At 44.3% G+C, this 26,387-nt stretch overlaps 1 protein-coding gene across 1 annotated transcript; it reads left to right on the plus strand.

The window, feature by feature from the left end:
• The first annotated feature begins 1,166 nt into the window (after positions 1-1,166).
• AKAP14 (A-kinase anchoring protein 14) lies at positions 1,167-24,485 on the plus strand. Its single transcript, XM_043973661.1, has 7 exons — positions 1,167-1,266; positions 10,286-10,449; positions 13,923-14,023; positions 14,158-14,249; positions 18,780-18,959; positions 22,343-22,395; positions 24,362-24,485. The coding sequence occupies exons 3-7, from the start codon at positions 13,933-13,935 to the stop codon at positions 24,444-24,446; spliced, it is 501 nt and encodes a 166-aa protein (XP_043829596.1). The 5' UTR covers positions 1,167-1,266; positions 10,286-10,449; positions 13,923-13,932; the 3' UTR covers positions 24,447-24,485.
• The last annotated feature ends 1,902 nt before the right edge of the window (positions 24,486-26,387 follow it).

Consider the following 26,387-nt stretch of genomic DNA (forward strand, 5'->3'; position numbering starts at 1 on the left):
TCTTACAGCACAGTAGAATTCCATCACATTCATATACCACAACTTGTCCAGCCATTCCCCAATTGATGGGCAACCCTTCAATTTTCAATTCCTTGCCACCACAAAAGGATCAGTTATAAATATTGTTGTACATGTGGGTCCTTTTCCCTTTTTTATTATCTCTTTGGGAAAAAGACCTAATAGTGGTATTGCTGGGTCAAAGGGTATGCACAGCTTTATAGCCTTTTGGGCATAGTTCCAAATTGCTCTCCAGAATGGTTGGATCAGTTCACAGCTCCACCAACAATGCATTAGTGTTCCAATTTTCCCACAGCTTCTCCAACATTTATTATTTTCCTTTTTTGTCATATTAGCCAATATGATAGGTGTCAGGTGGTACCTCAGAGTTGTTTTAATTTGCATCTCTCTAATAGTGATTTAGAACATTTTTTCATATGGCAATAGATAGCTTTGGTTTCTTCATCAGAAAACTGCCTGTTCATATCCTTTGGCCATTTCTCAATTGGGGAATGACTTGGATTCTTATAAATTTGATTTAGTTCTCGATATATTTTAGAAATGAGACCTTTATCAGAAGTACTGGCTATAAAAAATGTTTCCCAGTTTTCTGTCTCCCTTCTAATTTTGGATGTAGTCCCTAGTTTCTTAAACTGTGGGTCTCCATCCTATATGGGGTCAAGTAACTGAATGTGGGGGTCACAAAAATGTAGCAACAGTAAAAGGTTACGGATGCCTATTTTATATACCTGTATACCCGGGGTCATATAAAAATTTCTCAGGTGAAAAGGGGTCATGGATGGGAAAAGTTTAATAAGTCCTGATCTATTCTAACCCAGATGGAGAAACAGACCAGGGGAAGGAAGAGAGCCCCCTCCCCCCACAAAGGTAACAGGTGACAAAGGGAGAAGCCAGGTCCAAGCTGTCTTTCCACTCCCCTCCACTCCACTCCACTGCCTTCTCCAGACCCCTGTATATCCCTAGAGGGGCAGCAGTAGGCTGCAGGTCCCCTAGGCAAATTCTGAAATTGAAGGCAGCTGGAAGATGTGATCTCACTAGGTCCCCTTGTTCCTTTACTGAATAGAAGCCAGAAACAATCGCACTCTGCCTCCTCCCATTGGCTGGAAGTGACGTTGCTAGGACAACCATTGCTTGCAAACATTCCATCTAGGAGCTCAGTGTAACAGCTGCCGAATGAACTCAAGGGAGCACCAACAGCTGCAGCTGGCCAGTGGAAAAGGGTTCCAAGCCAAGGACCTAATTGGCCAGGTAGGCAGGGCTGGGGCTGGACTTTCTCACCCCACAGGGCACCCTATACCTGCCTGGGTTGCTAGCCCTCCTTCTTTATTGGTTACTTTGGGTTCTGCTGGGGGGGGTGAGGAGGAGTGGTAGGGTGGTTTCGATGGGGAGGGGAAGGTGGTTTGATATTTTTGGTCTTGGTGGGGGCAGGATTGAAAAGTGGACAACACCCCAAAGAAGAGATAGAAGAAGATCCCTTTTCCTCTTCCTTGTAGGAAGGGTGGGGGGCTATGGATGTGTAACACTGTGTACAAATGTCAAACCTTTTTAAATGTGTTGAAAATTTTTTTTTATTCTTTGTTATGGACCTTTGGGAAGGGGAGGGACATATTGGGAAATGTGGATCATGTAAAAACAAGAGATCACCAAAACTTTATTTATTAAACAAAATTAACCCCAAAGTCGAAGTCATCTGTCCTCATCCTCAGCCCTTCCTTCCTTCCTCCTACTCCACCTCTGAACATTGCAGGTTGTATGTACATGTGGTTCACCATGGGCAAAATCCATTCGCCTTATCCAGATGTTCTGCAATCCGGCCCTGGTTTGTGGAGGGTTTTGGCTTGAGAGTGATCCAGACTTCAACATCTCCGCACCCGGCTTGGGCTTCTGCTCCCTGTCCCAACCCTTCCCACCCCCTGGCCTTGTTTGTTCCACCCATGGGGCCTTCGATAGAGAAGCAGACTGGTCTTGTTTCATCTGTCATCTGGTAACCGGATGCTTTCTGCCCCAAGCCAGTGAATGTTTCTTCCTTGTTCTCACTGAACTTAAAAGGTTTTTTGTGTTGGCCTCAGCACCTTTCATGAGCCTTGGCTTTTTCAGGCCTGAATGAACCCTGAACTTTCTGACTTAATAGGTATGTATATGGTATATCTCAGTAGGTGGTACAGTGGATAGAGCCACTACTGGACCTGGAGTCAGGAAGACGCAATTTCAAATCCGGCTTCAGACATTATGTGACCCTGACCACTTCATCTCTCTCAGCCTGTTTCCTCATTTGTAAAATGGGAATAATAATAGCCTGTCCTTCAGGGTTGTTTTGAGGATCAAATGAGATGCCCATTTGTATATACATATATGTATATACATACATGTGTATGTATACACACATGTACATTGTATACATACAGGCAGATACATATAGAGCATCTAGATGGTGCAAGTGGACAGAGCACTGGATCTAGAGTTAAGAAGACCCAAGTTCAAATCCAGCCTCAGACTTTTCCTAGCTGTGTGACCCTGAGCAAGTCACTTAACCTCTGTCTGATTCGGTTTCCCCATCTGTAAAAATAGGGATAATAATATCACTTACAGAGGCAGCTAGGTGGCTCAGTGAATAGAACACTGTGCCTGGAGTCAAGAGGACCTGAGTTCAAATCCAAACTCAGGCGTGTGACCCTGGGCAAGTCACTTAACCTCTGTTTGTCTTAAACCACTGGAGAGGAAAATGACAAACAACTCCAGTATCTTTGTTAAGAAACCCCCATGGGGGCAGCTAGGTGGCGCAGTGGATAGAGCACTGGCCCTGGAGTCAGGAGTACCTGAGTTCAAATCTGGCCTCAGACACATAACACTTACTAGCTGTGTGACCCTGGGCAAGTCACTTAACCCCAATTGCCTCACTAAAAAAAAAAAAAAAAAAAAAAAAAAGAAAACCCCATGGACAATATGGTCCAGGAGAATCACAACTGAACAAGAGCAATACCACTTATCTCCTAGGGTTGCTGAATGATAATATGAGATAATATTTGTAAAGCACTTTGCAAATCTGAAAACACTATATAAATTCTAGCCATTGGTCCTAGTTTAGAGCTACCCATTGTACCATACTGCTTTAAAAGGTTAGATAAGAAACATGACAGGGATGGCCCTAGAGGTGGACTTTAAAGGATGGGGGTGGTCAGGAAATCAGGTACCTGTCACCCAGTCCCACCATTTGGTTCCCATACGTGTGCTTCCCTCCTCCACATGCAGGATCATTCTGCTCCCTTCCCCAGAGTCAGAATTTGGATGCCTGGCGCAAATTCTCTGAGGGGAGACAGTTGGATTATGGTCAGAGAAGCAGCTTCCCAGCTCCCGACTCACCCCAGGGCTGCGTGGGAGCTTAGCTCTTCCTCTCCCTGTATTTGAACAGGAGGAGGAACTGGGCCCCGGCTCCTTTACCTAGAGCTGAAATGTCCCTCCTCTCTGGACTTACCCTGACGAGGATCCCCCAAAGGGCTTTCCGGGGTGAAAAGTAGTCCCCAGGGGACAGTATTCCCTTCTGACACTCATCCCCTGGCTGCCGGGGAATGCTGGGAGTTGAACCTGGTCTACAAGTGTTCTAGCTCTCTGGCTGCCCCCGTTCCTCCCTGCTCCTTTTTCTGGGACTGACCTGTCAGGAACATCAAATTACCCTTCCCCATTCTATGAAGAGGAAGTGGCCCCTCCTACATCAGCACCCCGGAACAAAAACCCTTTCAGTACCACCCTAGTTCCATCTCTGGTTTCCTCTATCAGCCGTGCTTCTTTTGAGCCATTATTCACTTTCCAGTCATTGCAAAGTTATCCCACAAAGTGATACTCTTTTGTTCAAAATCTCAGGTTTACTTTATTAACGTGCATTTTGTGCATTGATACAGAGACAGCTGAGGCCTCTGGGTAGTATATCCAACCTCCTTCTCTATTACTTTTTGTTTCTTTTCTTCTTTGTTTCTTTTGTTTTTTTGGTGAGGCAATTGGGGGTAAGTGACTTGCCCAGGGTCACACAGCTAGTAAGTGTCAAGGGTCTGAGGCCAGATTTGAACTCAGGTCCTCCTGAATCCAGGACTGGTGCTCTATGCACTGTGCCACCTAGCTGCCCCCTCTTCTAGCATCTTTTGATAGCATCCTTTGATAACATCATTCTTATTCACATGAGCCATCCCACATGGGTAGTGGTCCAGGGGTTCAGGAAGCCCTAGCAAGGCAAGCACCTCAGATATCTATCTGTTCCAGAAAGACAAAACTTCCGACATTATGGTCAGCCAGTAATGTCAGTCAATCAGTCGATAAGCATATAATAAACACTATGTGCCAGGCACCATGCTAAGTGCCCAGGCTACAAAGAAAGGCAAAAGCAGTCGCTGCCCTCAGAGAGCTCCCATTCTCATGGAGGAGACAATACATACAAATCTATACAGTGAAAATAGAAGGGAATCTCAGAGGGAAGTGGGAGGCAGACAAAGAGAGGCATCCTGCAGAAGGTGAGATTTGAGATGAGTTTTAAAGAAAACCAGAGAAGAAGGTAGGCATGGGGACAACCAGCCCAAAGGCATGGGATAGGCCGATGAAGCATCCTGTGAGGGGATTTGTTGGGAACTATGCTGAGTGCTGAGCTCATAGTAGGGACTTAAATGCTTATCCAATGACTGATTTGTTTAGAGCCATGCTGAGTGCTGAGCACATAGTAGGGACCTAAATGCTAATGCAATGACTGATTGCTGATTGGTTGAGCACCAGAGCATTTTACATCTGATCCTGGAAGTAATAGGGAGCCACTGTCTTTTTTTTTTTTTTTTGAGTGAGGGGGTGACATGGTTTTATCTACACTTCAGAAAAATCCTTTTGGCAGTGAGGGGAAGATGAACTGGAGTGGAGAGCTGAGGTGAGGAAAGCTAGCAGAAGGCTTTGTTCTCTTATTGCAGCAATTCAGGAGAGGGGTAATGAGGTTCTGCACGAAGGTGGCTGAAGTGATTCAGTGGAGAGAAGGGGAGATGTCTTGAAGGTATAAATGACAAGACGACAACAGATTGGGTTTGTAGGAGTGAGTGTGAAGTCTAGGATGACACTGAGGAGGTGAGCCTGGGGACTCAGAGGATGGTGGTGCCTTTAAACAATTTAACTAATTAATTAATTTTTAAAAAACACCTTTTTTTTTTTGGTGAGGCAATTGGGGTTAAGTGACTTGCCCAAGGTCACACATCTAGTAAGTTTTAAGTGTCTGAGGTCAGATTTGAACTCAGGTCCTCCTGACTCCAGGGCTGGTACTCTATCCACTGCACCACCTAGCTGCCCCCTAAAGTGATATTTCTTTTTGTTTGTGGGGCAATGGGGGTTAAATGTCTTGTCCAGGGTCACACAGCTGGTAAGTGTCAAGTGTCTGAAGTCGGATTTGAACTCAGGTCCTCCTGACTCCAGGGCTGGTGCTCTATCCACTGCACCACCTAGCTGCCCCGAGAGCATCCTTTGTAACAAAGAATGAAAAAAGAAAAAGGAAAATAAAACTATTCAGCAAAACTCACCAATCACTAGCTAAGTGTAATGGTGTATGCACTATTCCACACCAGGTGACCCCACTGCCACACCCCCCACACATGCAACACCTCTTCAAAGAAGGGACGGAGGGGTATTTTTTTTTCTTTTTTCTTTTCTTTTCTTTTTTTTTGTGAGGCAATAAGGGTTAAGTGACTTGCCCAGGGTCACACAGCTAGTAGGTGTTAAGTGTCCAAGGCTGCATTTGAACTCAGGTCCTCCTGACTCCAGGGCTGGTACTCTATCCACTGCACCACCTAGCTGCCCCCCTAAAGTGATGTTTCTTTTTGTTTGTTTGTTTGTTTTGTTTGTGGGGCAATGGGGGTTAAATGACTTGTTCAGGGTCATACAGCTGGTAAGTGTCAAGTGTCTGAGGCCGGATTTGAACTCAGGTACTCCTGACTCTAGGGCTGGTGCTCTATCCACTGTGCCACCTAGCTGGCCCTGAAGGTGTATTTTCTCATCCCTTCTCCAGGGCCAAGCTTGGTCATCATAGGACTGGTTTTTTTGTTGCTAATCACTGTTTCCAGTTAAAAATCTCCAGTCCTTGTAAGATCAGAGACTGCCTCTCACCTTGTCTCCATGATCTAGGGAGAGGACCTCAAGGTTCCAAAGAGAAAGGTTTATTCGGGGACAAAAGATAAGCTAGAAACCTACTGTCAGTGAGCTGAAGTCAGTTTTGAAGGGCCTGAATGATGCCATTGACCCATTATCCTCTAGTGCACTCAGAGAAGTCTTGGACTTGATTGTAAGTTTTTCAAAAGTATCCCTCTTGGGGGCGGCTAGGTGGCGCAGTGGATAGAGCACCAGCCCTAGAGTCAGGAGTACCTGAGTTCAAATCCGGCCTCAGACACTTGACACTTACTAGCTGTGTGACTCTGGGCAAGTCACTTAACCCCAATTGCCACACACACACACACACACACACACACAGAAATTATCACAAAAGTATCCCTCTTGGATTTCCTCCAATCTGGCCAGAGAAGGCTAAAGTGGGAAAGAACTCAGAGTATACTTGGCACTGAAGACAAGTGGGCACTTTGCCTTGTATTACCTCTTTTTTTTTTGGTGGGGCAATGAGGGTTAGGTGACCTGCCCAGGGTCACTAGCAGTAAGTGTCAAGTATCTGAGGCTGGCTTTGAACTCAGGTCCTCCAGAATCCAGGTACAGTGCTTTATTCACTGCACCACCTAGCTGCTCCCTCCCTCTTGTATTACCTCTTAAAGCTCTTTCTCAGACTCTGGCTGGCAGGGACCTGAGACATCTCCTAGTCCAGGGGTTCTTAACCTGGGGTCCAAGAACTTCTTTTTAAAAAATAGTTTTATATGGATAAATCACCGGCCCTGGATTCAGGAGGACCTGAGTTCAAATCCGGCTTCAGACACTTGACACTTACTGTGTGACCTTGAGCAAGTCACTTAACCCTCATTGCCCTACAAAAACAAAACAAAAATCGTTTGATAGATTTTAATCTAATTGGCTTCCTTTGTTCTCCTATAGGACGTTTTATTAAATAAATTTAAAAACATAGTTCTGAGAAGGGGTCCACAGGATTTGCCAGCTTACCCGAGGGGTTCAGCACCCAAAAAAGGTTAAGAACCCCTGCTCTAGTCCAGTCCCCTTATTTTACAGAGGAGGAAACTGAGGCCCAGAGTGAGGAATGGATGTGCCCCCAGTCACACAGCTAGAAAGTAGATTCAAACTCGAGTCTTCTGCCTCTACATTCAGTGCTCATTGCATGATACCATACTGTCTCTGCACTCCCTGGGAGGCAGGTAAACTGAGTTAGAGAGATCAAATGGAACTTAGCAAAGATCACATAGAGTGACTTGCCCAGGGTCACACAGCTAGTAAGTGTCAAGTGTCTGAGGTCGGATTTGAACTCAGGTCCTCCTTAACCCTGGGCCGGTGCTTTATCCACTGTGCCACCTAGCTGCCACCCTGAGCCCTTTTCATGACATCCCATGCTCTCTGGTGCAATTTCTACCGTTTCACGAAATAAGAAGTCGATAAAGATAATAGGATATCCCTAGGACAAGATTTCTGGGCTTTCTGTAGGATTTGCTATTTAAAAGAGATACTCAATAAACCTGACGGGTAGGGGGATTCGTTGTTGTCCCCATTCAACATATGGAGAAAGAGAGGCAAGGAACGGGGTGACAGTTTCAGAGCGATCCAATTGCAGACCCCAGTTTGGAACCTGAGATTCCATCAGACCAAGCTATTTCTAGCCATGATGGGAGAAACGGGTGTTTTGAAACCAGATGGAAAATCAAGGGAGCTTAACTGTCCCCCACCCTTCCTGTCTCCGATTTCTGTTACCAGCAAAACCAGCTGATGTTTGCTTTTGCATATGCTTACCAAGCAAAGTAAAGGATGCCCTGTGTCGAGGCCCGTGATGTCTTCATTTGGTGCAGTAGGTAGAGCCCGCCTCGGAATCTGGGAGATTTGGATTCATAGCCAGCTATGTGACAGTAGGCAAGTCAACTAACCTCCCAGCGCCTGAGGTAGCTTTTCAGGACCATCTCTTACAGAAGAGCTGCCTAACAGCACTTGCGGAGGGAATTTCCACATTGGAAATTGTTCCCTATATCAATGAAATCTCAGGTTTGCCCGCCCCCTTCCGGTCTAAAAAAAATGACGCAGTCATCTCTGTGAATCTGAAAGACATCAGTGGCCCACTGCTTTTCAAGTATCATTTGAACCAAGCAGACCACAAAATACGCTTCCAATTTCAGATTTAAATCCATTTGGAATGGATTTAAATCCAACCTGAACTCTTTCATCTCTGGTCTGAGGTATGCTGCTAGATAATTCTCTAGAACACAGAAGAGGCAACTGTCCATCATCTCATCTCCCCCTGCCTCTCCCTGCCCCCCATTGTTACCCTGTTAAGGTAAACTGAGGCACAAAGTTTGTAGCATTATCAATTTATTAATAAAGCACAAATTGACCAATACGCAGGATCTCAGCTTCCTCAGCAAAGCTAAGACCCCAAACGAGGGAGACAGTTCCCTTTTATAGTTTTTTGGGGAGCACAGAACAAGAATAGGTCATAGGTGGGGAATAAGTTATGATTGGTTACAAGAGCTTGACATCATGAATGGTGAAATCAGTATGAGCTGAGGCATGGGAGATGATATTATTGTTTGGAAACTGGAAACAAGGGAGTAAGCAACAGCCATCTCCTCTCCCGTGACTAGGAAATGTTCATTGTTTGAGCCCATCTGCAAGATTTGAGATAGTGGCTCTGACTTCTTTGGAAAATAAACCAGACATCCTTGAAGGATAACTTGGTGCTGTATCGGACTCCCTAGTGTCCACTCACATCCCTCAAGGACACCGGATTTCCTTGATGCAAGAATAGAACACTGATTTTTTTTCCAGTGAAAGCAAATAGTTTTCTTTTTTTTTCTTCTTTTTTTGCAGGGCAATGAGGGTTAGGTGATTTGCCCAGGGTCACACAGCTAGTAAGTGTCAAATGTCTGAGGCCGGATTTGAACTCAGGTCCTCCTGAATCCAGGGCCAGTGCTTTATCTACTGTACCACCTAGCTGCCCCGAAAGTAAATAGTTTTGAGAAACAGATTGAAAACTGTTGCTATTACAAAATATAAAACTCAGTTTACACTCCATTAAAAAAACCAAAACACCCAAATCAAGAAGAGGACCAGCATTCACAGGACTGATTAGCAGGAGAACTGGATTTTGAAACTTAACCCATTACAGTCCAGCTGAGTTTCTGCACTAAATTCAGAGACAAAGAGCCATGACTTAGGCAGTAACAGGACAAAATTAATTACATGTAAATAGGATCAAATAAAAAAACAGGACACAGAATCAGCCTGATCATTTCATCTTTCCTTCACCTAAGGAATAGTTATCCCTTCCACATCACAAGGGTTAGGGTCATGGCGCTGTTACCCCCCCCCCCAATCCAGAAAATCCGAGTAAAAGTTTTTGGCCCTCCCTTTGTAAAAGAGAAGAACTCCAGGGGCAGTTAGGTGGTGCAGTGGACAAAGCACCGGCCCTGGATTCAAGAGGACCTGGGTTCAAATCTGGCCTCAGACACTTGACACTTACTAGCTGTGTGACCCTGGGAAAGTCACTTAACCCTCATTGCCCCACAAAAAAAAAAAGTCTGAACTTTTTTCTTATATAGGGTGTTTACAGTACCTTATTGTAAAATGTGGGTTAAGTATTTGGTAATAGGATTTGTGTTGTTTGCTGGCCTTCAGGTGCCTGCAACTTCAGCAAAACTCCCTCAAAATTCCTCGATACCCCCCCTATTTAATTTCTTTTTTTTTTAGTGAGGCAATTGGGGTTAAGTGACTTGCCCAGGGTCATACAGCTAGCAAGTGCTAAATATCTGAGGTCGGATTTGAACTCAGGTACTCCTGATTCCAGGGCCGGTGCTCTATGCTCTATCCACTATGCCACCTAGCTTCCCTACCCCCTATTTTATTTCTTATGCCAACCTGCGATATATTGAATCCATGATCGAGAAAGTCACAATATAGAAGGAATAACTCCGTGTGTGTGTTCATGTGTATGTGTATCTCTCTCTCTCTCTCTCTCTCTCTCTCTCTCTCTCTCTATATATATATATATATATATCATATATATAATATAATATAATCTCTATATATATATCATATATATAATCATGGGGAAAGAAGGCACATGGAAGGGGATAACTGTACTTTCTAATTTTCTCCCAAGGGGTGGAGCAGCCCTGGAAGATCACCACTGAGGTGCTTGAGCTCCTAGATTACTGGATGTTAGCTACTGTTCGTAGAATTCAATGCCAAGGACGTGTTAATAATCACCACAAGTCCCATTTGCCAAAGGATTTTCCTCCCCATCAACCTCCCCCCCCCTTCCAGGTAGGTGGTGCTCGGATTATTATTCCCCCCCCCTTTTTTTTTAGTGGGACAATTGGGGTTAAGTGACTTGCCCAGGGTCACACAGCTAGTAAGTGTTAAGTGTCTGAGGCCGGATTTGAACTCAGGTACTCCTGACCCCTGGGCCGGTGCTCTATCCACTGCGCCACCGATTTATTGATTGATTGATTGATTGATTTAGGGAGGCAATTGGGGTTAAGTGACTTGCCTAGGGTTACACAGCTGTTAAGTGTTAAGTGTCTGAGGTCGAAGTTGAACTCAGGTCCTCTGGACTCCAGGGCCGGTGCTCTATGCACTGTGCCACCTAGCTGCCCCTTATTATTCCCCTTTTAGAGAGGAAGAAACTGAGGTTCAGAGAGCCCGCAGTCACTGGCCGGATTTTAATCTAGGTCTTGTGACTTTAAATGTAGCCTATGTTCCTTTCCATACACCTCAATGATTTGGTTCCACTAAGTAGAGAAAGGAAGCAGAGTGCTTGTAGCCTTCCTGACAATTAGTTTCCTCAGTTGGATAGACTGATGTTCGAGGAGAAGGAAGAGATGGTGTGATGAAATATACACTTTCTTTCTCACCTTTCAGTTTTTTTGTTGTTAGCTCTTCTTTAGGGTTCTCATAGTTAAATGAATGGACTCATTGTTGAATCACCAAAACATTATATATATATATATAGAGAGAGAGAGAGAGGGGGGGGGTAAGGGGGAAACTGAGGCCCAGGGAGGAGAAGTGACTTGCCTAAGGTCATATATAGGATCCTGGATCTAGAGCTGGAAGGGGTTTCAGAGGCCAGCTACTTTAACCCCCTCATTTGGCAGAGGAAGAAACTGAGGCTGGGCCTGAGGTGGTTTTGCTCTAGATCAAACAAGTATGAGATCCAGGCAGGATTTAAACCCATGTTCCCCCACCTCCAGATGCAATCCTCTTTGCCCTGTATAATATCTCATCAATAACAGGGATACAGTGTGGAAAAGAGCCCCGGTTTTGAGACCTAGGATTTGAATCTGGCCTCCAACTTTTCTTTTCTTTTTTCTTTTTTCTTTTTTTTTTTTTTGGTGAGGCAATGGGGGTTAAGTGACTTGCCCAGGGTCACACAGCTAGTAAGTGTCAAGGGTCTGAGGCCGGATTCGAACTCAGGTCCTCCTGAATCCAGGGCTGGTGCTTTACCCACTGCGCCACCCAGCTGCCCCAAGTCTCCAACTTTTCTTAGGTGTGTGACTGTGGGGAAATCCCTTACCCTATCTGAACTTCAGCTTCCTCCTTTCACTCCCTACCTCTTACAGTGTGGTTATGTCAGTTGTTCTTAGATGAGCATCAGGGACTCCAAATGGATGGGAAACAAAGCATTTTGAACAAGTTACCTTGAAAAAGTGACTTCCCAGCTGTTCATTCAACGATAATTTATTGTTAGTCAGTCAACACACATTAATAAGGTGCCAGACCCTGTGCTAAGCATTAGGAATATAAAGAAAAGCAAAAACAATCCCTGCTCTCAAAAATCTCAGTCCAGTAGGAAAGAGAATGTGAAAGTAACTAGGTGTAGACAAGATGGTACAAAGTAGATGTCAGGAAAGGCACTAGTATCTAGAGGGATAGGGAAAGGAAGGAAGCCAGAGAAACTAGGATGAAGAGAGCAGGAGACAGCATTCCAGGAAGGGGGCCAAGCAATGCAAAGGCATGGAGGTGAGAGATGGGACATTCAGCCCCACAAACTGCCAGTTGGTCGATGTAGCTAAATTGTAAAGTGCCTGGAGGGGAGTAATATGTCAGAAGACTGGAAAGGTAGGATGGGGCCAAGTTATGAAGGGCTTAAAATGCCAAAAAGAGGGCGTTTGCCACTTGATCCTGAAGGTAATAGGGAGCCATTGAAGTTTATTGAGTACGAGGATGACATGGTCAGACCTGCACTTTGGGAAAATTACTTTGGCAGCTGAATTGTTGGATTGAAGTCAGGCAAGACTTGAGGCAGGGATACTGATTAGAGGCCCATTACAGTCATCCAGTTGAGGAACAATGAGGGAATGCACTAGGGTGGCAGTTGTTTGTTTTTGTTGTGTTGTTTGTCCTTCATTCTGGAAGAGGACTATGACATAGTAAGGTGATGTCATGACTTGCAGTGAATTGGATTTAAGTGGGAGAGTACTGTGCAAAGTCACCAACCTCACTTTCTCCTCCAGAGCCATCTGGGTCCAGTGGCAAGATATACATCAGGACGACTGGGGATGGCCCTGGATGTTTTTGAGGTAATTGGGGTTAAGTGACTTGCCCAGGGTCACACAGCTAGTAGGTGTCTGAGGGGAGATTTTAACTCAGGCCCTCCCAACTTCAAGTGCAGTACTGTATCCACTGCACCACCTCGCTGCCTAGATGGTGGTTGTAGGACTGAAAAGGAGGGTACATATGTGAGAGATGTCAGAAGGGTAGAAACAACAGACCTGACGACGAATTGGATGTGTGGGATGAGTATGATAGAGGAACCAAGGTTGACAACAAGGATGAGAAACACAACAAAGAGGCAGAGGATGATGCGGCCAGAGCTGGCTGGACGGGTCTGGGAATCATCTCAATAAAGATGATGATTTAAACTGATGAAACTGATAAAATCAACAAGAGAAATGCTGAAAAGGAAAAAGGGAAGAGGGTCTAGGACAGAGGTTCAGGGGACTCCTATGGCTAGTGGACATCTATCAAAGGGTACTGTAAGGAGGAGACAGGAGGAGGCCTAGGAACCAATGACGTTTTTTGTTTGTTTATTGCAGGCAATGGGGTTAAGTGACTTGCCCAAGGTCACACAGCTAGTAAGTGTCAAGTGTCTGAGGCCGGATTTGAACTCAGGTACTCCCCGAATCCAGGACTGGTGCTCTATCCACTGTGCCATCTAGTTGCCCCGAATTTTTTTTTAAAATGTATTAAGTAGGGCAGCTAGGTGGCGCAGTGGATAGAGCACCAGTCCTGGATTCAGGAGTACTTGAGTTCAAATCCGGCCTCAGACACTTGACACTTACTAGCTGTGTGACCCTGGGCAAGTCACTTAACCCTCATTGCCCCGCCAAAAAAAAAAATGTATTAAGTACCTAGTGTGAGCCAAAGGCTACTTTGAGTGTTCCTGAGGAATCAGTGAGTTGGTAGATGGGAATCATCCTGATTGAAATGAAAATTTCCAACCCTGGATTCCTAATACCCTTGATGTCACCCTTAGGCATCTCCAGTTATCTCAGGGGGAATTGCAAGATTTTCAAACCCAAGTGGACTTGACTCTATGCCATAGGACACTTGGAGGAAGGAGGGAGGTGGTGTTTTGAGAGCCACAGGGCATCAGGATGCCCCTAAGTTTTAGAATCACCAAACTGTACAATACTCCTCACCGCTGGAAGTCAACATGTCCGCACCCATCCTTGGTTCTCAGCAAAGGGGAATGACCAGAGAAAGAGACGAAAGGCAATTTCTTGAATTTCTTGCAGGTTGAAGATAATGGATACAGACACCTCATTCCCAAATGCAGTGGCAAAATCTATCCAGATAACTGAAGATGCCATTTTGGCTGCAGTTAAGACATTGGAAGGTAGTGATCCTGGAGCGGCAGGCCATCAGATAAACATTTATTGAGTGGGCAAGGCGCTGAACTAGGGACCTCTGACTCACCCCCCTTATTTGGCTCTACTGTGCTAATTAACTGGCTCATTGCTTTGCTTTCAGACTTAGATAACCCAGTCAAAAACATACAGTGGATGGCATGTAAGGACTTCACAGTGGACTTGGGCCGACAGCAGATTGAAGAATACATCTCAGTAAGTTCTGTCAGTCAGTCAGTCAACTAGCATTTCTTGAGTGCTTACTATGTGCCTGCCATCCTGCTAGGGATAGAAAGAAATGCAAAAACACAGACCTCGCCCTCAAAGAGCTCACAGGTTAATGGGGAGGAAACAACATGCATAGCAATAGCTATGTACATCAAGAGATATATAGTATAGGGGCAGCTAGGTGGCGCAGTGGATAGAGCACCGGCCCTGGATTCAAGAGGACCTGAGTTCAAGTGTGACCTCAGACACTTATTAGCTGTGTGACCTTGGGCAAGTCACTTAACCCTCATTGCCTCGCAAAAATAAAATAAAAATAAATAAAAATAAAACTGCCTTTGTGACCTTGGGTGAGTCCCTTTAATCTCTTGAAGCCTCAGTTTTCCAATTTGTAAAATTCAGATAATGGTACTTGCACAATCTACATCCTAGTCTGGTTGTGGGGAAATATGACTTATTATTACTCTTTCTTCCAGAATTGCTACCTCTGATAATTGTCAAAGTGGGTCAAAATCCATTCTTCCTGTGGTATTTGTTTCTTAGAGGAAATAGAATTGGGGAGGTCTGTTGAAGTTGGAGCAGAGAAAATCCTAGAGAAGCCACCATCAGTATGTGTCCTGACTGGTAAAGAGGGCTTTTGGTCTCTGTGCCTATGGTAGTTAAAGGGCCCAACCAAAGACTAGGTTGATCATTGATAAACTTGAATACAGGGGCCACTGAGCCAAGGCTTCTTTGCCCCTATTTCCCCCTACGATATAAGTTATGGCCTCCATTTGGATTCCCCTTCAGTAAGTGGGTACATCGAAAGATCTTTGAGGAGTCCAAGTGCCAAGTGTCTTACTGTCTTCCCACTGTGGATGAAAGCTCCTGGGATTTGGCCCAAGTCTTTGGCTGGAAATGAGAGTTCTCAAGGGCTGAGGCAAACAGCTCACCTCCTTGGGCTTGCCAGCTTCCAAAGAATTTCCCTGTGAGGTGGTGAGGGCAAGAATTATTAGCTCCAACTTTTTATTTTATTTTTTTTAGTGAGGCAATTGGGGTCAAGTGACTTGCCCAGGGTCACACAGCTAGTAAGTGAGCTCCGACTTTTTAGGTGGGGAAAATGATGCCCAGTGAGGGGCGCAGCTTTAATTGAGATCATCTTCTTGCCAACGCTATCCTCAACCTTGTTCTCTGGGTCCCATTCTCTCCCATCTCCTTCAGGAGCTTGGCCCTTGTATCATTCTCCCTCTTAGCTCATCTTCAGTCTCTAACTAGTGACTTTTTTTTTTGGTGAGGCAATTGGGGTTAATTGACTTGCCCAAGGGCACACAGCTAGTAAGTGTCCAGTGTCTACGGTCGGATTTGAACTCAGGTCCTCCTGACTCCAGGGCTGGTGCTCTATCCACTGCGCCACCTAGCTGTCCCTATATTTTCTTCTAAATCTAGTCTTCTGCCTAACTCCCCTTTTTCTGGTAACAGTACCACTAGCCTTCTCAGGAGTAGTCTTGGAGTCACACTCAATTCTTTCCTTTCCCTCATGCCTATATTTAATAAGTTGCCAAATCTTGGTTGGTATTTATACCATAGCAATATCTCTCCTCTCCTCTCCTCTCCATTCACATACTTTTTCCCTGGTCCAGACCCTCAGCAGTAGTCTCCTGTAACACTCTTCCAGTTCCCACTCAGCTCAGCTCTTGATTCTCTGGACTTCCTTCCTTCCTATCTCCTTCCTCCCTTCCTCTTTTCATTCTTTCATTCTTCTTTCTTTCCTTCCTTCCTTCCTTTCTCCATTTTATCTCCTCTTCCTCCCTTAAGAAAGAAAAACAAAACCTCTGTTACAAACATGTATAGTCAAGCAAAACAAATTCCTGCATTCACAATGTCCAAAAAATTATGTCTCAGTGTGCACTCTGCACATTACCTCTGTGTTAGGAAGTGAGTAACATGTTTCTCCATGAGTCAGGACTACTTTGCCTTCTCTACCCTGCCCCCTTTCACTTCCCTTTTGTGTATTGTCTCATTGTCTCCCTCCGTTAGAATGTGACTTCCAGAAGGGTAGGGACTGTCTTTTTCTTGTATCTGTATTCCCAGCACAGTGTCTAGCACATGGTAAGCGATAAATAAATGCTTGATCTTGGGGGGCAGCTAGGTGGCACAGTGAATAGAGCACCGGCCCTGGAGTCAGGAGGACCTGAGTTCAAATCCGGCCTCAGATACTTAACACTTACTAGCTGTGTGACTCTGGGCAAGTCACTCAACCCCAATTGCCCAGGAGAGAGAGAGAGAGAGAGAGAGAGAGAGAGAGAGAGAGAGAGAGAGAGAGAGAGAGAGAGAGAGAGAGAGAGAGAGAGAGAGAGAGAGAGAGAGAGAGAGAGAGAGAGATTGGGAAGGGCAGCTAGGTGGTGCAGTGGATAGAGCACCAGCCCTGGAGTCAGGAGGACCTGAGTTCAAATCTGACCTCAGACACTTGACACTTACTAGCTGTGTGACGCTGGGCAAGTCACTTAACCCCCAATTGCCTCACCAAAAAAAAGAGAGACAGACAGACAAGAATAAATGCTTGATCTTTTTCTTAGCAATCTTTTCTCTCTCCAATCCATTCTCCATAGTTACCAAAATAATATCCCTAAAACACAAATCATTTCTCTCATTGCTTGGCTAGGTGGATGCTTGAACAACAGATACATACTATCTGGGCTTGGGCACCAAATCTTGCCAGGATGAGTAAAGACTTGTGTTCCCCGGGCATAACATTTGAGAAGCAAGGCCATCAGGGGAAGCTAGGTGGTGCAGTGGATAGAGCACTGGCCCTGGAGTCAGGAGGACCTGAGTATAAATCCGGCCTCAGACACTTAACACTTACTAGCTGTGTGATCCTGGGCAAGTCACTTAACCCCAATTGCTTAAAAGAGAGAGAGAGAGAGAGAGAGAGAGAGAGAGAGAGAGAGAGAGAGAGAGAGAGAGAGAGAGAGAAGCAAGGCCATCTCTATACTCTACCCAATGAAACATTGGAGGAGCAGCTTAGTAGGATACAAATATTTTTGGGTAGACCACATCCCATGACTTCCCTGGTTTAGGGAATTTGTCCCACTAAAGTGGGTAGACAACTACTTGGCAATTTAATTGTCTTAGAGAGGTGCTCAGGGTGCCAAAGGCGAAATGACTTGCCCAGGGTCATGCAGCCAACATGTGCCATAGGTGGGACTTGAACCCAGAGTTTCTTGACTCCAAAGCCTCTATTCACTGTACTAAGCTCCCTCTAATAAGTTGAAGTATTATTCCTTAATAATAGTCTGCATTTCTATGATGCTTTCTTCCCAGAGAAGAAAAGTGAGTGTCAGAGAGGGGAAGTGACCTTCCAGGGGCGCATAGCTAAGAAGTATCAAGGCTAAATCCCTGACTTCAAGTGCAATACCTGAAGGGCACACACGTGGTAAATGAAAGATGGCCAATGATCTCTTCACTAGTGTACTTTGCTTTTAGAAAACTTGAGTGCAGGAAAAGCCCTACATTTGAACTCAATAAAGTAGGGGCAAACCATAAAAAGATTCTCTGCCATACAAAAGTATTCACCATAGTGAAATCTTCAAAGAGAAAGTTCGCAAGATCCTCAGTCTAGGGCTAGAAGGGACCTCAGAGCCTAGCTAGTCCGATCCCCTCATTTTACAGAGGAGGAAACTGAGTCCCAGAGAGAAGAGACTTGTCCAAGGTCACCCAAAAGATCCTAGATCTAGGGCTGGGACCCCAGAGCTCATCTAGTCCAATCCCCTCGTTTTACAGAAGAGGAAACTGAGGCCCAGGGGGGCGGACTGATTTGCGCAAGTGACCTTACAGGCCAATTAGTCTAAACCCCTCATATTAAAGAGGGGGAAACTGAGGTCCAGTGAGATGAGGTGATTTGTCTGAGGTCATGGAGGTAGAAAGTGGTAGAGCCAGCATTTGAACTCAGATCCCCAGGATTCCAAGTTCAGTACTACAAATTCAGCATTCTTTTCCACTGTACAATGCTTTCTCTCAGAAGCCCCAAGTTCCCTTGTTCAAAGCAAACTACGATTCAATGGTTGTACTTCTCTCAGGCCAAGGGATGTGCAGCAGCCCCCCATCACTCCCCTCTGGTCAGTGGCAGAGCTGCCATCGATGGATGGCCCCTGTTCTCCGTCTCTCTTTCTTTTTCTGTCTCTGTCTCTATTTTTCCTCCCCCTCTTTCTCTTTATCTTTCTGTCTCTTTCTCTGTCACTTTCTTTCTCTCTCTGCCTCTCTCTCTGTCCATCTCTCTTCCTATCTTTCTTTTTTAATCTTTTTCTCTCTTGCCCGCCCCCCCCAACTCTGTCTTCCTCCTTCTCACTCTCTCTCCCCCATCTCTCCGTATTTGTTTCTGTCTCTGTCTTTGTTTCTTTCCCTCCCTCCCCCTCCCCCTCCCCTGGGCTCCTCTCTGTCTCTACTACTTCTCAATCTCTCTTTCTACCTCCCCCTCTCTGTCTTTGTCTCTGTCTCTCTGTTTCTCTCTCCCTCCCCCCTCTTTTCCCATTTTATGTTGAGCAGACATGGGAATTTCATGAGAGCTGGCTGCACTGGTCTGACTACTTGGATAAGGAAGAACTGGAATTCAGCATTCGCTACCATTACAGGGTGCGCTGGAGCATCCCTACATCCCGCAAGCCCATCCCTCGGGCTACTGCCTGTGTTTACTTTCTCATTGAGATCTCCAAGATCAAGCCCAAAGTAAGTGCCTCCCACTTTGGCCACTGGCCCCTTCCTGAAAGAGGACTGGGGAAAGTTATACCCCCTGACCCTGAGCTATATCACTGTATCAAGGAAAATCCCTATGGTCACAGTTCAGTTTGACTCTAAGGCTCTGTTTGTAAGGCCCAAAGTGAGACCATCTCTGCCCTCAAAGAGGTTATATTTTTTTTTTAGCTCTCTGCTGTATTTATTCTTTTTTTAAATTAATAAAGTATTTTTTCCCATTACATGTAAAGATAGTTCTCAACTTTTGTTTATACAAGCTTTCCAATTTCAGATTTTTCTCCCTCCCTCCCCTCCCTCCCCCCCTCCCCTAGACAGCAGGTAATCTGATATAGGTTATATATATATATATATATATATATATATATATATATATATATATATATGCACACACAATAACATTAATCCTATTTCTGCATTAGTCATGTTATAAGAGAAAAATCAGAGCAATGATGAAAAACCTCAAAATAGAAAAAACATCAGCACCAAAAACAAAAGAAATAATATGGTTCATTCAGCAACTATACTCCACAGTTCTTTTTTTTTTTCTTGGATTTGGAGATCCTCTTCTATCATGGGTTCCCTGGAACTCTTCTGTACCATTGCATTGGTGAGAAGAATATAGTCCATCACAGTAGATCAACACTCAATGTTGATGATACTGTGTACAATGTTCTTCTGGTTCTGTTCATCTCACTCATCATCAGCCCACACAACGTTACTCTGAACTCCTGCTCATCGTTTCTTACAGCACAATAGTATTCCATCGTATTCCTATACCACAACTTGTCCAGCCATTCCCCAATGGATGGGCATCCCCTCAACTTCCAATTCCTTGCCACCACATAAAGAGCAGCTATAAATATTTTTGTACATGTGGGTCCCTTTCCCCTTTCCATGATTTCTTTGGGAAAAAGAAAAGAGGTTATATTCTAATAAGAGGAGATAATGCAGAAAGGAGAACTGTTGTTTGTACTTCATTCTCTTTCTCTTTTCTTTTTTTTTTGGTGGGACAATGAGGGTTAAGTGACTTGCCCAGGGTCACACAGCTAGTAAGTGTCAAGCATCTGAGGCTGGATTTGAACTCAGGTCCTCCTGAATCCAGGGCCAGTGCTTTATCCACTTTGCCACCTAGCTGCTCCATGTTTGTCCTTCATTATCAAAGAGGACCATGACATCTGGGAGGTGATGTCATGACTTGCAGTGAATTGGATTTAAGTGAGACAGGGCTTTGCAAAGTCTCCAGCCTCACTCTTTCCTCCAGAGCCATCTGGCTCCAGTGGCAAGATATACCTCAGGATGACTGGAGATGACCCCAGATGTTTTTGAGACAATTGGGGTTAAGTGACTTGCTCAGGGTCATACACCTAAGTGTCTGAGGTGAGATTTGAACTCAGGTCCTCCCAACTTCAGGGCCAGTGCTCTATCCACTGTGTCATCTAGCTGCCCCTGGAAAGGTGAGTGGTAGCTAAGAAAAGGCATTTTTTCTGGAGAGCCATGGGGATACCCAGTTGAACCATAGGACAGTCAATTGTATTCCTTTACAAAAGCAACAGCACTGTCAGTTTGGAGGGTGAAATTCCAGCAACATGCAAGTTTGTGAAGAGGGATGAAGGAGGCAAGCTTTGAGAAATGTATTGAACCCAATTCAGAAATTTAAAAAAATTTTTAAATTTTATTTTTACTGTTATCTTTTGTCTTTAATTCACTTCCTTTCCTCAGCTACTCAGTGAACCAGGCCTCCTTTGTAACAAAGAATTACAAAGAGAAACAAAAGCAGTTCAGAAAAACTGAGTAATACATCAGCCATGGCTTACAGTGTATGCACTATTCTGCACCTGTAGTTCCCCCACCTCTACAGAGAAGGGAAGGAAGTGTATATTCTCACCTCTTCTTATGGGTGAAGCTTGATCATTATAATTACGCAGCAATTAGATTTCATTTTGGTTCTTTCCTCTTACAATGTTGTCATTGTGTATATTGTTTTCCTGGCTCTGATTATTTTTTTCTGTGTCAGTTCATAGAATTCTTCCTAAGCATCTCTGAAGTCTTCATATACATTTCTTTCTTTTTTTCCTTCCTCATCCCCCAGTGTATTCCTCCTACCCCTCAACCCTATTTTAAAGATGTCATCATGGGTTAGCTAGGTGGCACAGTGAACAAAGCATCAGCCCTGGACCCAGGAGGTCCTGAGCCCAAATATGGCCCCAGACATAAGGCACTCCACTCTGCTTGCCATACAAAGAACAAGGATAAACAAAAAATAAATGCTTTACAGATATCATCCCTTCATATTCAGATCTGCCTTGGGTCTTCTGTCTAAGTGTATTATTCCTTTCAGCTACCCTAATACTGAGAAAGTTCTTATGAGCTCAAAGTATTATCTTCCCATGTTTACCTTTTTATGCCTCTCTAGGGTCTTGTATTTGAAAGTCAAATTTTCTATTTAGTTCAGTTCTTTTCATCATAAATGCCTGAAAGTCCTCTTTTTCATTAAAATCCCGTTTTTTTCCTCTGAAAGATTATACAAGTTTTGCTGGGTACGTGATTCTTGGCTGTAGTTTCATATCCATTTCTTATAGTTACATTCAAAAACTATTAAGAACCCACTATGTGCAGGACAGTAGGGGGTGGGTAGAGGAAGTATTCCTGACCTCTAGAAGCTTACATTCCCCTGGGGTGGACCAAGCCCATCTCAAGTCTCCTAATTCTTCTCTGAGCCAGTATGGTGCAGTGATTTTCAGAAACCTCAGGCTTCAATTCTGGCTCTGACACTTGACAAATTTTGTGACCCCGAGCAAGTTATTTGATCTCTCTAAGCCTTAGTTCGCTCATGTATAAAATAGGATTAAAAACACTCGCAGGGGGCAGCTAGGTGGCACAGTGGATAAAGCACTGGCCCTGGATTCAGAAGGACCTGAGTTCAAACCTGGCCTCAGACACTTGACACTTACTAGCTATGTGACCTTGGGCAAGTCACTTAACCCTCATTGCCCTGCAAAACAAACCAAAAAACCCCAAAAAACCACTTGCATGTCTGTTGTGAGGAATTTTGTTTTTCAGTCATGTCCAACTCTTTGTGACTCCGTTTGGGATTTTCTTGGCAAAGATACTGGAGCGGTTTGCCATTTCCTTCTCCAGCTCATTTAACAGATGAAGAAACTGAGGCAAACAGGGGGAAGTGACTTGCCCAGGGTCACACAACTAGTGAGTGTCTGAGGCCGGATTTGAAGTCAGGAAAATGAGTCTTCTCAGTTCCAAGCCCAGTGCTCTACCCACCTGGGCTACCCAGCTGTGTGTTGTGAGAAAAGGGATTTCTGAACTTCAACTTCATGTTTAATTTCTTCTTTCTGTCACAGAGTTTACCAGTTGAAGTATTTTATGTCCTGGAATCCAACAGATATATTCACAGGTAATGTGTTTAGAGGCTGCATAAAAAGAGGATGGAGGGAGAGGACCAGGGAATGGGATGGGGAAGGGAAGAGGGAGGGGCCTACTCTTTCTGGCTGGGGAATAGTAAAAAATTCCAGCTGGGAGGGCTTACTTATGGATTTTAATCATTCCTTTGGTTGAAATGCTCCCACCCTCCAAGGACCTTCCCAATAGGCTAGCTCATAGATTTCTTTCTTTCTTTTTCTTTCTTTCCTTCTTTTTGCGGGGCAATGAGGGTTAAGTGACTTGCCCAAGGTCACACAGCTAGTATCAAGTGTTTGAGGCTGGATTTGACCTCAGGTCCTCCTGAATCCAGGGCCAGTGCTCTATCCACTGCGCCACCTAGCTTCCCCTAGCTCATAGATCTCTGCAGAATGAATGAGAGGGCACAAGGAAAGGTCTGGGTGACTCTGAATCTTGAAAGGTATTTTTTTTCCTAGGACTGTGAAAGATTAACTTGAAATCCTCTTGAGATTTAGTAGCTTCTTTGAAATGAAGCAGTTAGGTAGTACAGTGGATACAGTATGGGTCATGGGGTTAGGAAAAACCTGAGTTCAAATCCTGCCTTAGACACTTACTGCCTGTTGTGACCCTGGGCCTGTTTCCTCACTTGTTAAAAAATGAGGGGGCAGCTAGGTGGTGCAGTGGATAGAGCACCAGCCCTGGAGTCAGGAGTACCTGGGTTCAAATCCAGCCTCAGACACTTAACACTTACTAGCTGTGTGACCCTGGGCAAGTCACTTAACCCCAATTGCCTCACTAAAAAAAAAAATGAGGAAGTTGGAATTTGTGGCCCCTAAAACTACCATTCCAGATCTATATCTATTATATGCTGATTTAAAATTTTTTATCATTTTTTTTTCGTGGGGCAATGGGGGTTAAGTGACTTGCCCAGGGTCACACAGCTAGTAAGTGTCAAGTGTCTGAGGCTGGGTTTGAACTCAGATACTCCTGATTCCAGGGCCTGTGCTCTATCCACTGTGCTACCTAGCTGCCCCCATTTCTTTTAAAAAAATACATCTTATTGATGTCTTTTGTCTTGATGTCATAGTCATTTCCGCCCACCCCTTAGCTTGAATCTTCCCTTGTGGTAAAAGAAAACATTCAGCAAAATACAGAAACGTTGTCTGAAAATATAGACACTAGTCTGTCCCATTAGTCCCCCACCTCTCTGTCAGAGAGTTCTCATCATGGGGACCTTCATTAGTTTTTTCCATTATATACTTTTGGTGATCTTTTCATCTACATTGTTATTTTCATGGTGTATGTTGTTTCCGTGGTTCTACTAATTTCACTCTGCATCAATTCACACAGATCTCTCTACATTTCTTTGAATTCCTTATACCTGTCATACACATAATATTCCATTCCATTTATTTATTAAAGTTCTTTTCTTTGTTCGTTCTTTACTTGGGCACCACATTTGTTTCTAGCTCTTTGTTACCACAAAGAATGATAGAATGAATATTTTGGTCTATATTGATTTCTTATTTCTCTATTTGATTTCCTTGGGGGTAGGTAATCCCAGTAATGAGATTGCTAGATGAAAGGGTGTGCAAAGTTTAGTCACTTTTCTTTTGATTCCAAATTGAAATCTCAAATAGGACTACTCTGCAGGTCCACCAAGAATGCATTACTTGGGCCATCTTCCCATAGCTCCTCCAACATGGACTGTTCCTGCCTAGCTTCTGTGATTTTAAGCACTCTCCCTCCCTGTCTCTCCTTCTCTCTCTCCTCTCTCCTCCCTCTCTCCTCTTTCCTTCCTTTCTTCTTTCCCTTTCTCCTTCCCTCTTTCTACCTCTCTCCTCTTTCCCTCTTTCTCTTTCTCCCTCTTTCCTTCTCTTCCTCTCCTCTCTCCTTACCTCCCTCCTTCTTTCCTTCTCTCCCTCTTTCCTTTTCTTCCTCTCTCCTCTCTCTTTCTCTCCTTCTCCCCCTCCCCCTTCCAGACCAGGAAAATCTCGATTCCGAGAAAAGTGGCTGAAGGACATCATTGAAAGCAAGATTATCCTAATGAACAGCATTAGCTTCTAATTCAACGATTCACGGTGGGTTTGGGGTTTTCAGGACTGGATTTCTGGTCCATGTGCGCTAAATACAACATTACAAATTCAACCATAGAGTGTATTTTGGGAAATAAAGTTGTCACGACACTTAGAATCCAGCTGCCTGGAATTCTGTTTTCCATTTTCTCTGTTTAAACACACTCATAAATTTACCAGACAGTTGTTTTCTATTTCTCCAGACCAATCTTGTCTATTGGTTTACATGCGCCCAGTTATGATCAGCTACTTGGCATAGTTCGAGGCATGGAATCAGGAGGATCTGAGTTCCAATCTGGCCTCAGATACTTACTAGCTGTGTGACCCTGGGCAAGTCACTTCACCCTGTTTGCCTCAGTTTCCTCATCAGTAAAATGAACTGGACTGAGGCCAGGGGTACCTTGGACAGTAATAAGGAAGGGAGGACATTCAGTTCAAGATGCAAGATTAGAGGCCAGGAGAGAGGTTAGGGTTGGGCAAGTTGGTCTGAGAGTCATCAGCTTGATAAAGATAACTGATATAATGAAAGCTGAGGAAAACACCAAGTAAAAGAGTATGAAAAAGAGGACCCAGTGCAGAACCTTGTGGAACATTCAGGAAACAGGAGTGATCAGGTAAGTAGGAGAAGGGGAACAGTATCACAAAAACCTGAAGAGAAAAGAGTATCATGGAGAAGAGCGTTTATCAATAGCATCAAAGACTACAGAGAGATAAAAACAACGGACTAAGACAAAGCCATTGGATTTGGCAATCAAGATCATTAATCTTGGTTTTGGTTGAATGTCGGAAACCAGACTATAGAGAGGAAAGGAAATGGATGCACACACACACACACACACACACACACACACACACACACGCATATGACAAAAGGTAGCAGAGCTGGTTGGATCATGAGGGCTTTTGGGAAGATGGTGGGGGGCGGCTAGGTGGCGCAGTGCATAAAGCACCAGCCCTGGATTCAGGAGGACCTGAGTTCAAATCCAGCCTGAGACACTTGACACTTACTAGCTGTGTGACCCTGGGCAAGTCACTTAACCCCCATTGCCTCACCAAAAAAAAAAAAAAAGGAAGATGGTGGAAACATGGGTATGTTTGTGATCAGTGGGGAAATAGGGAGTGACTAAAGATTAGAAAGTAGGTATGAGGGGCAGCTAGGTGGTGCAGTGGCTAGAACACCGGCCCTGGAGTCAGGAGTACCTGAGTTCAGATCCGGCCTCAGACACTTAACACTTACTGGCTGTGTGACCCTGGGCAAGTCACTTAACCCCAATTGCCTCACTAAAAAAAATTAAAAATAAAAAAAATAAAGTAGGTATGAGAAAAGGGTATCTGCTGAAGACAATGGAATGGGATGGTATAGGAAAAAATAAAATATTGTGTAAAGTGCTTTGCAATCCTTAAAATCCTGGATAAATATTTGCTATTGATACCAAATTCTCCTTTCTCTGGAATCAAAACCTACTTCCCTACAACTTTGACTAGTTGGTTCTATCTCTTCCTCTCTGAGGTTAAAACCCCCCCAGCCCAACAACAACAAAAAACACCCTTCCTATGGTTTTGAGTCTCCTCTTCATCCTGATTTCCCTTCAGCTTCTCAACCCTTCCCTTCCCCTTCCAACACAGCTGACCTATGCAGTTGTTAAATCAATATTAAATAACTGTTGCTTTTTCAACTCCTCTACTTACTCATTTGATAAGTTCATCCATCTGTAAAGTACTTAGCACAGTGCCCCACACATAGCTCACATATAAATGTGAGCTATTATTTTCAGGGATTGAGATCAGGACATTTAATGAGGGAATAAAGCATTTAGTGGACTTGAGTAAATGCAGTATCATACTAAATGAGCAGGCAAATTAACGAGTCAGACTCTGACATTTTAGCCTCACCTACTCTAGGGTCATTAGGTAGGCTTTTGGGGTCTTATTT

Source organism: Dromiciops gliroides, chromosome X (genome assembly GCF_019393635.1).
Source record: "Dromiciops gliroides isolate mDroGli1 chromosome X, mDroGli1.pri, whole genome shotgun sequence".
In the NCBI taxonomy this organism is placed as follows: domain Eukaryota; kingdom Metazoa; phylum Chordata; class Mammalia; order Microbiotheria; family Microbiotheriidae; genus Dromiciops; species Dromiciops gliroides.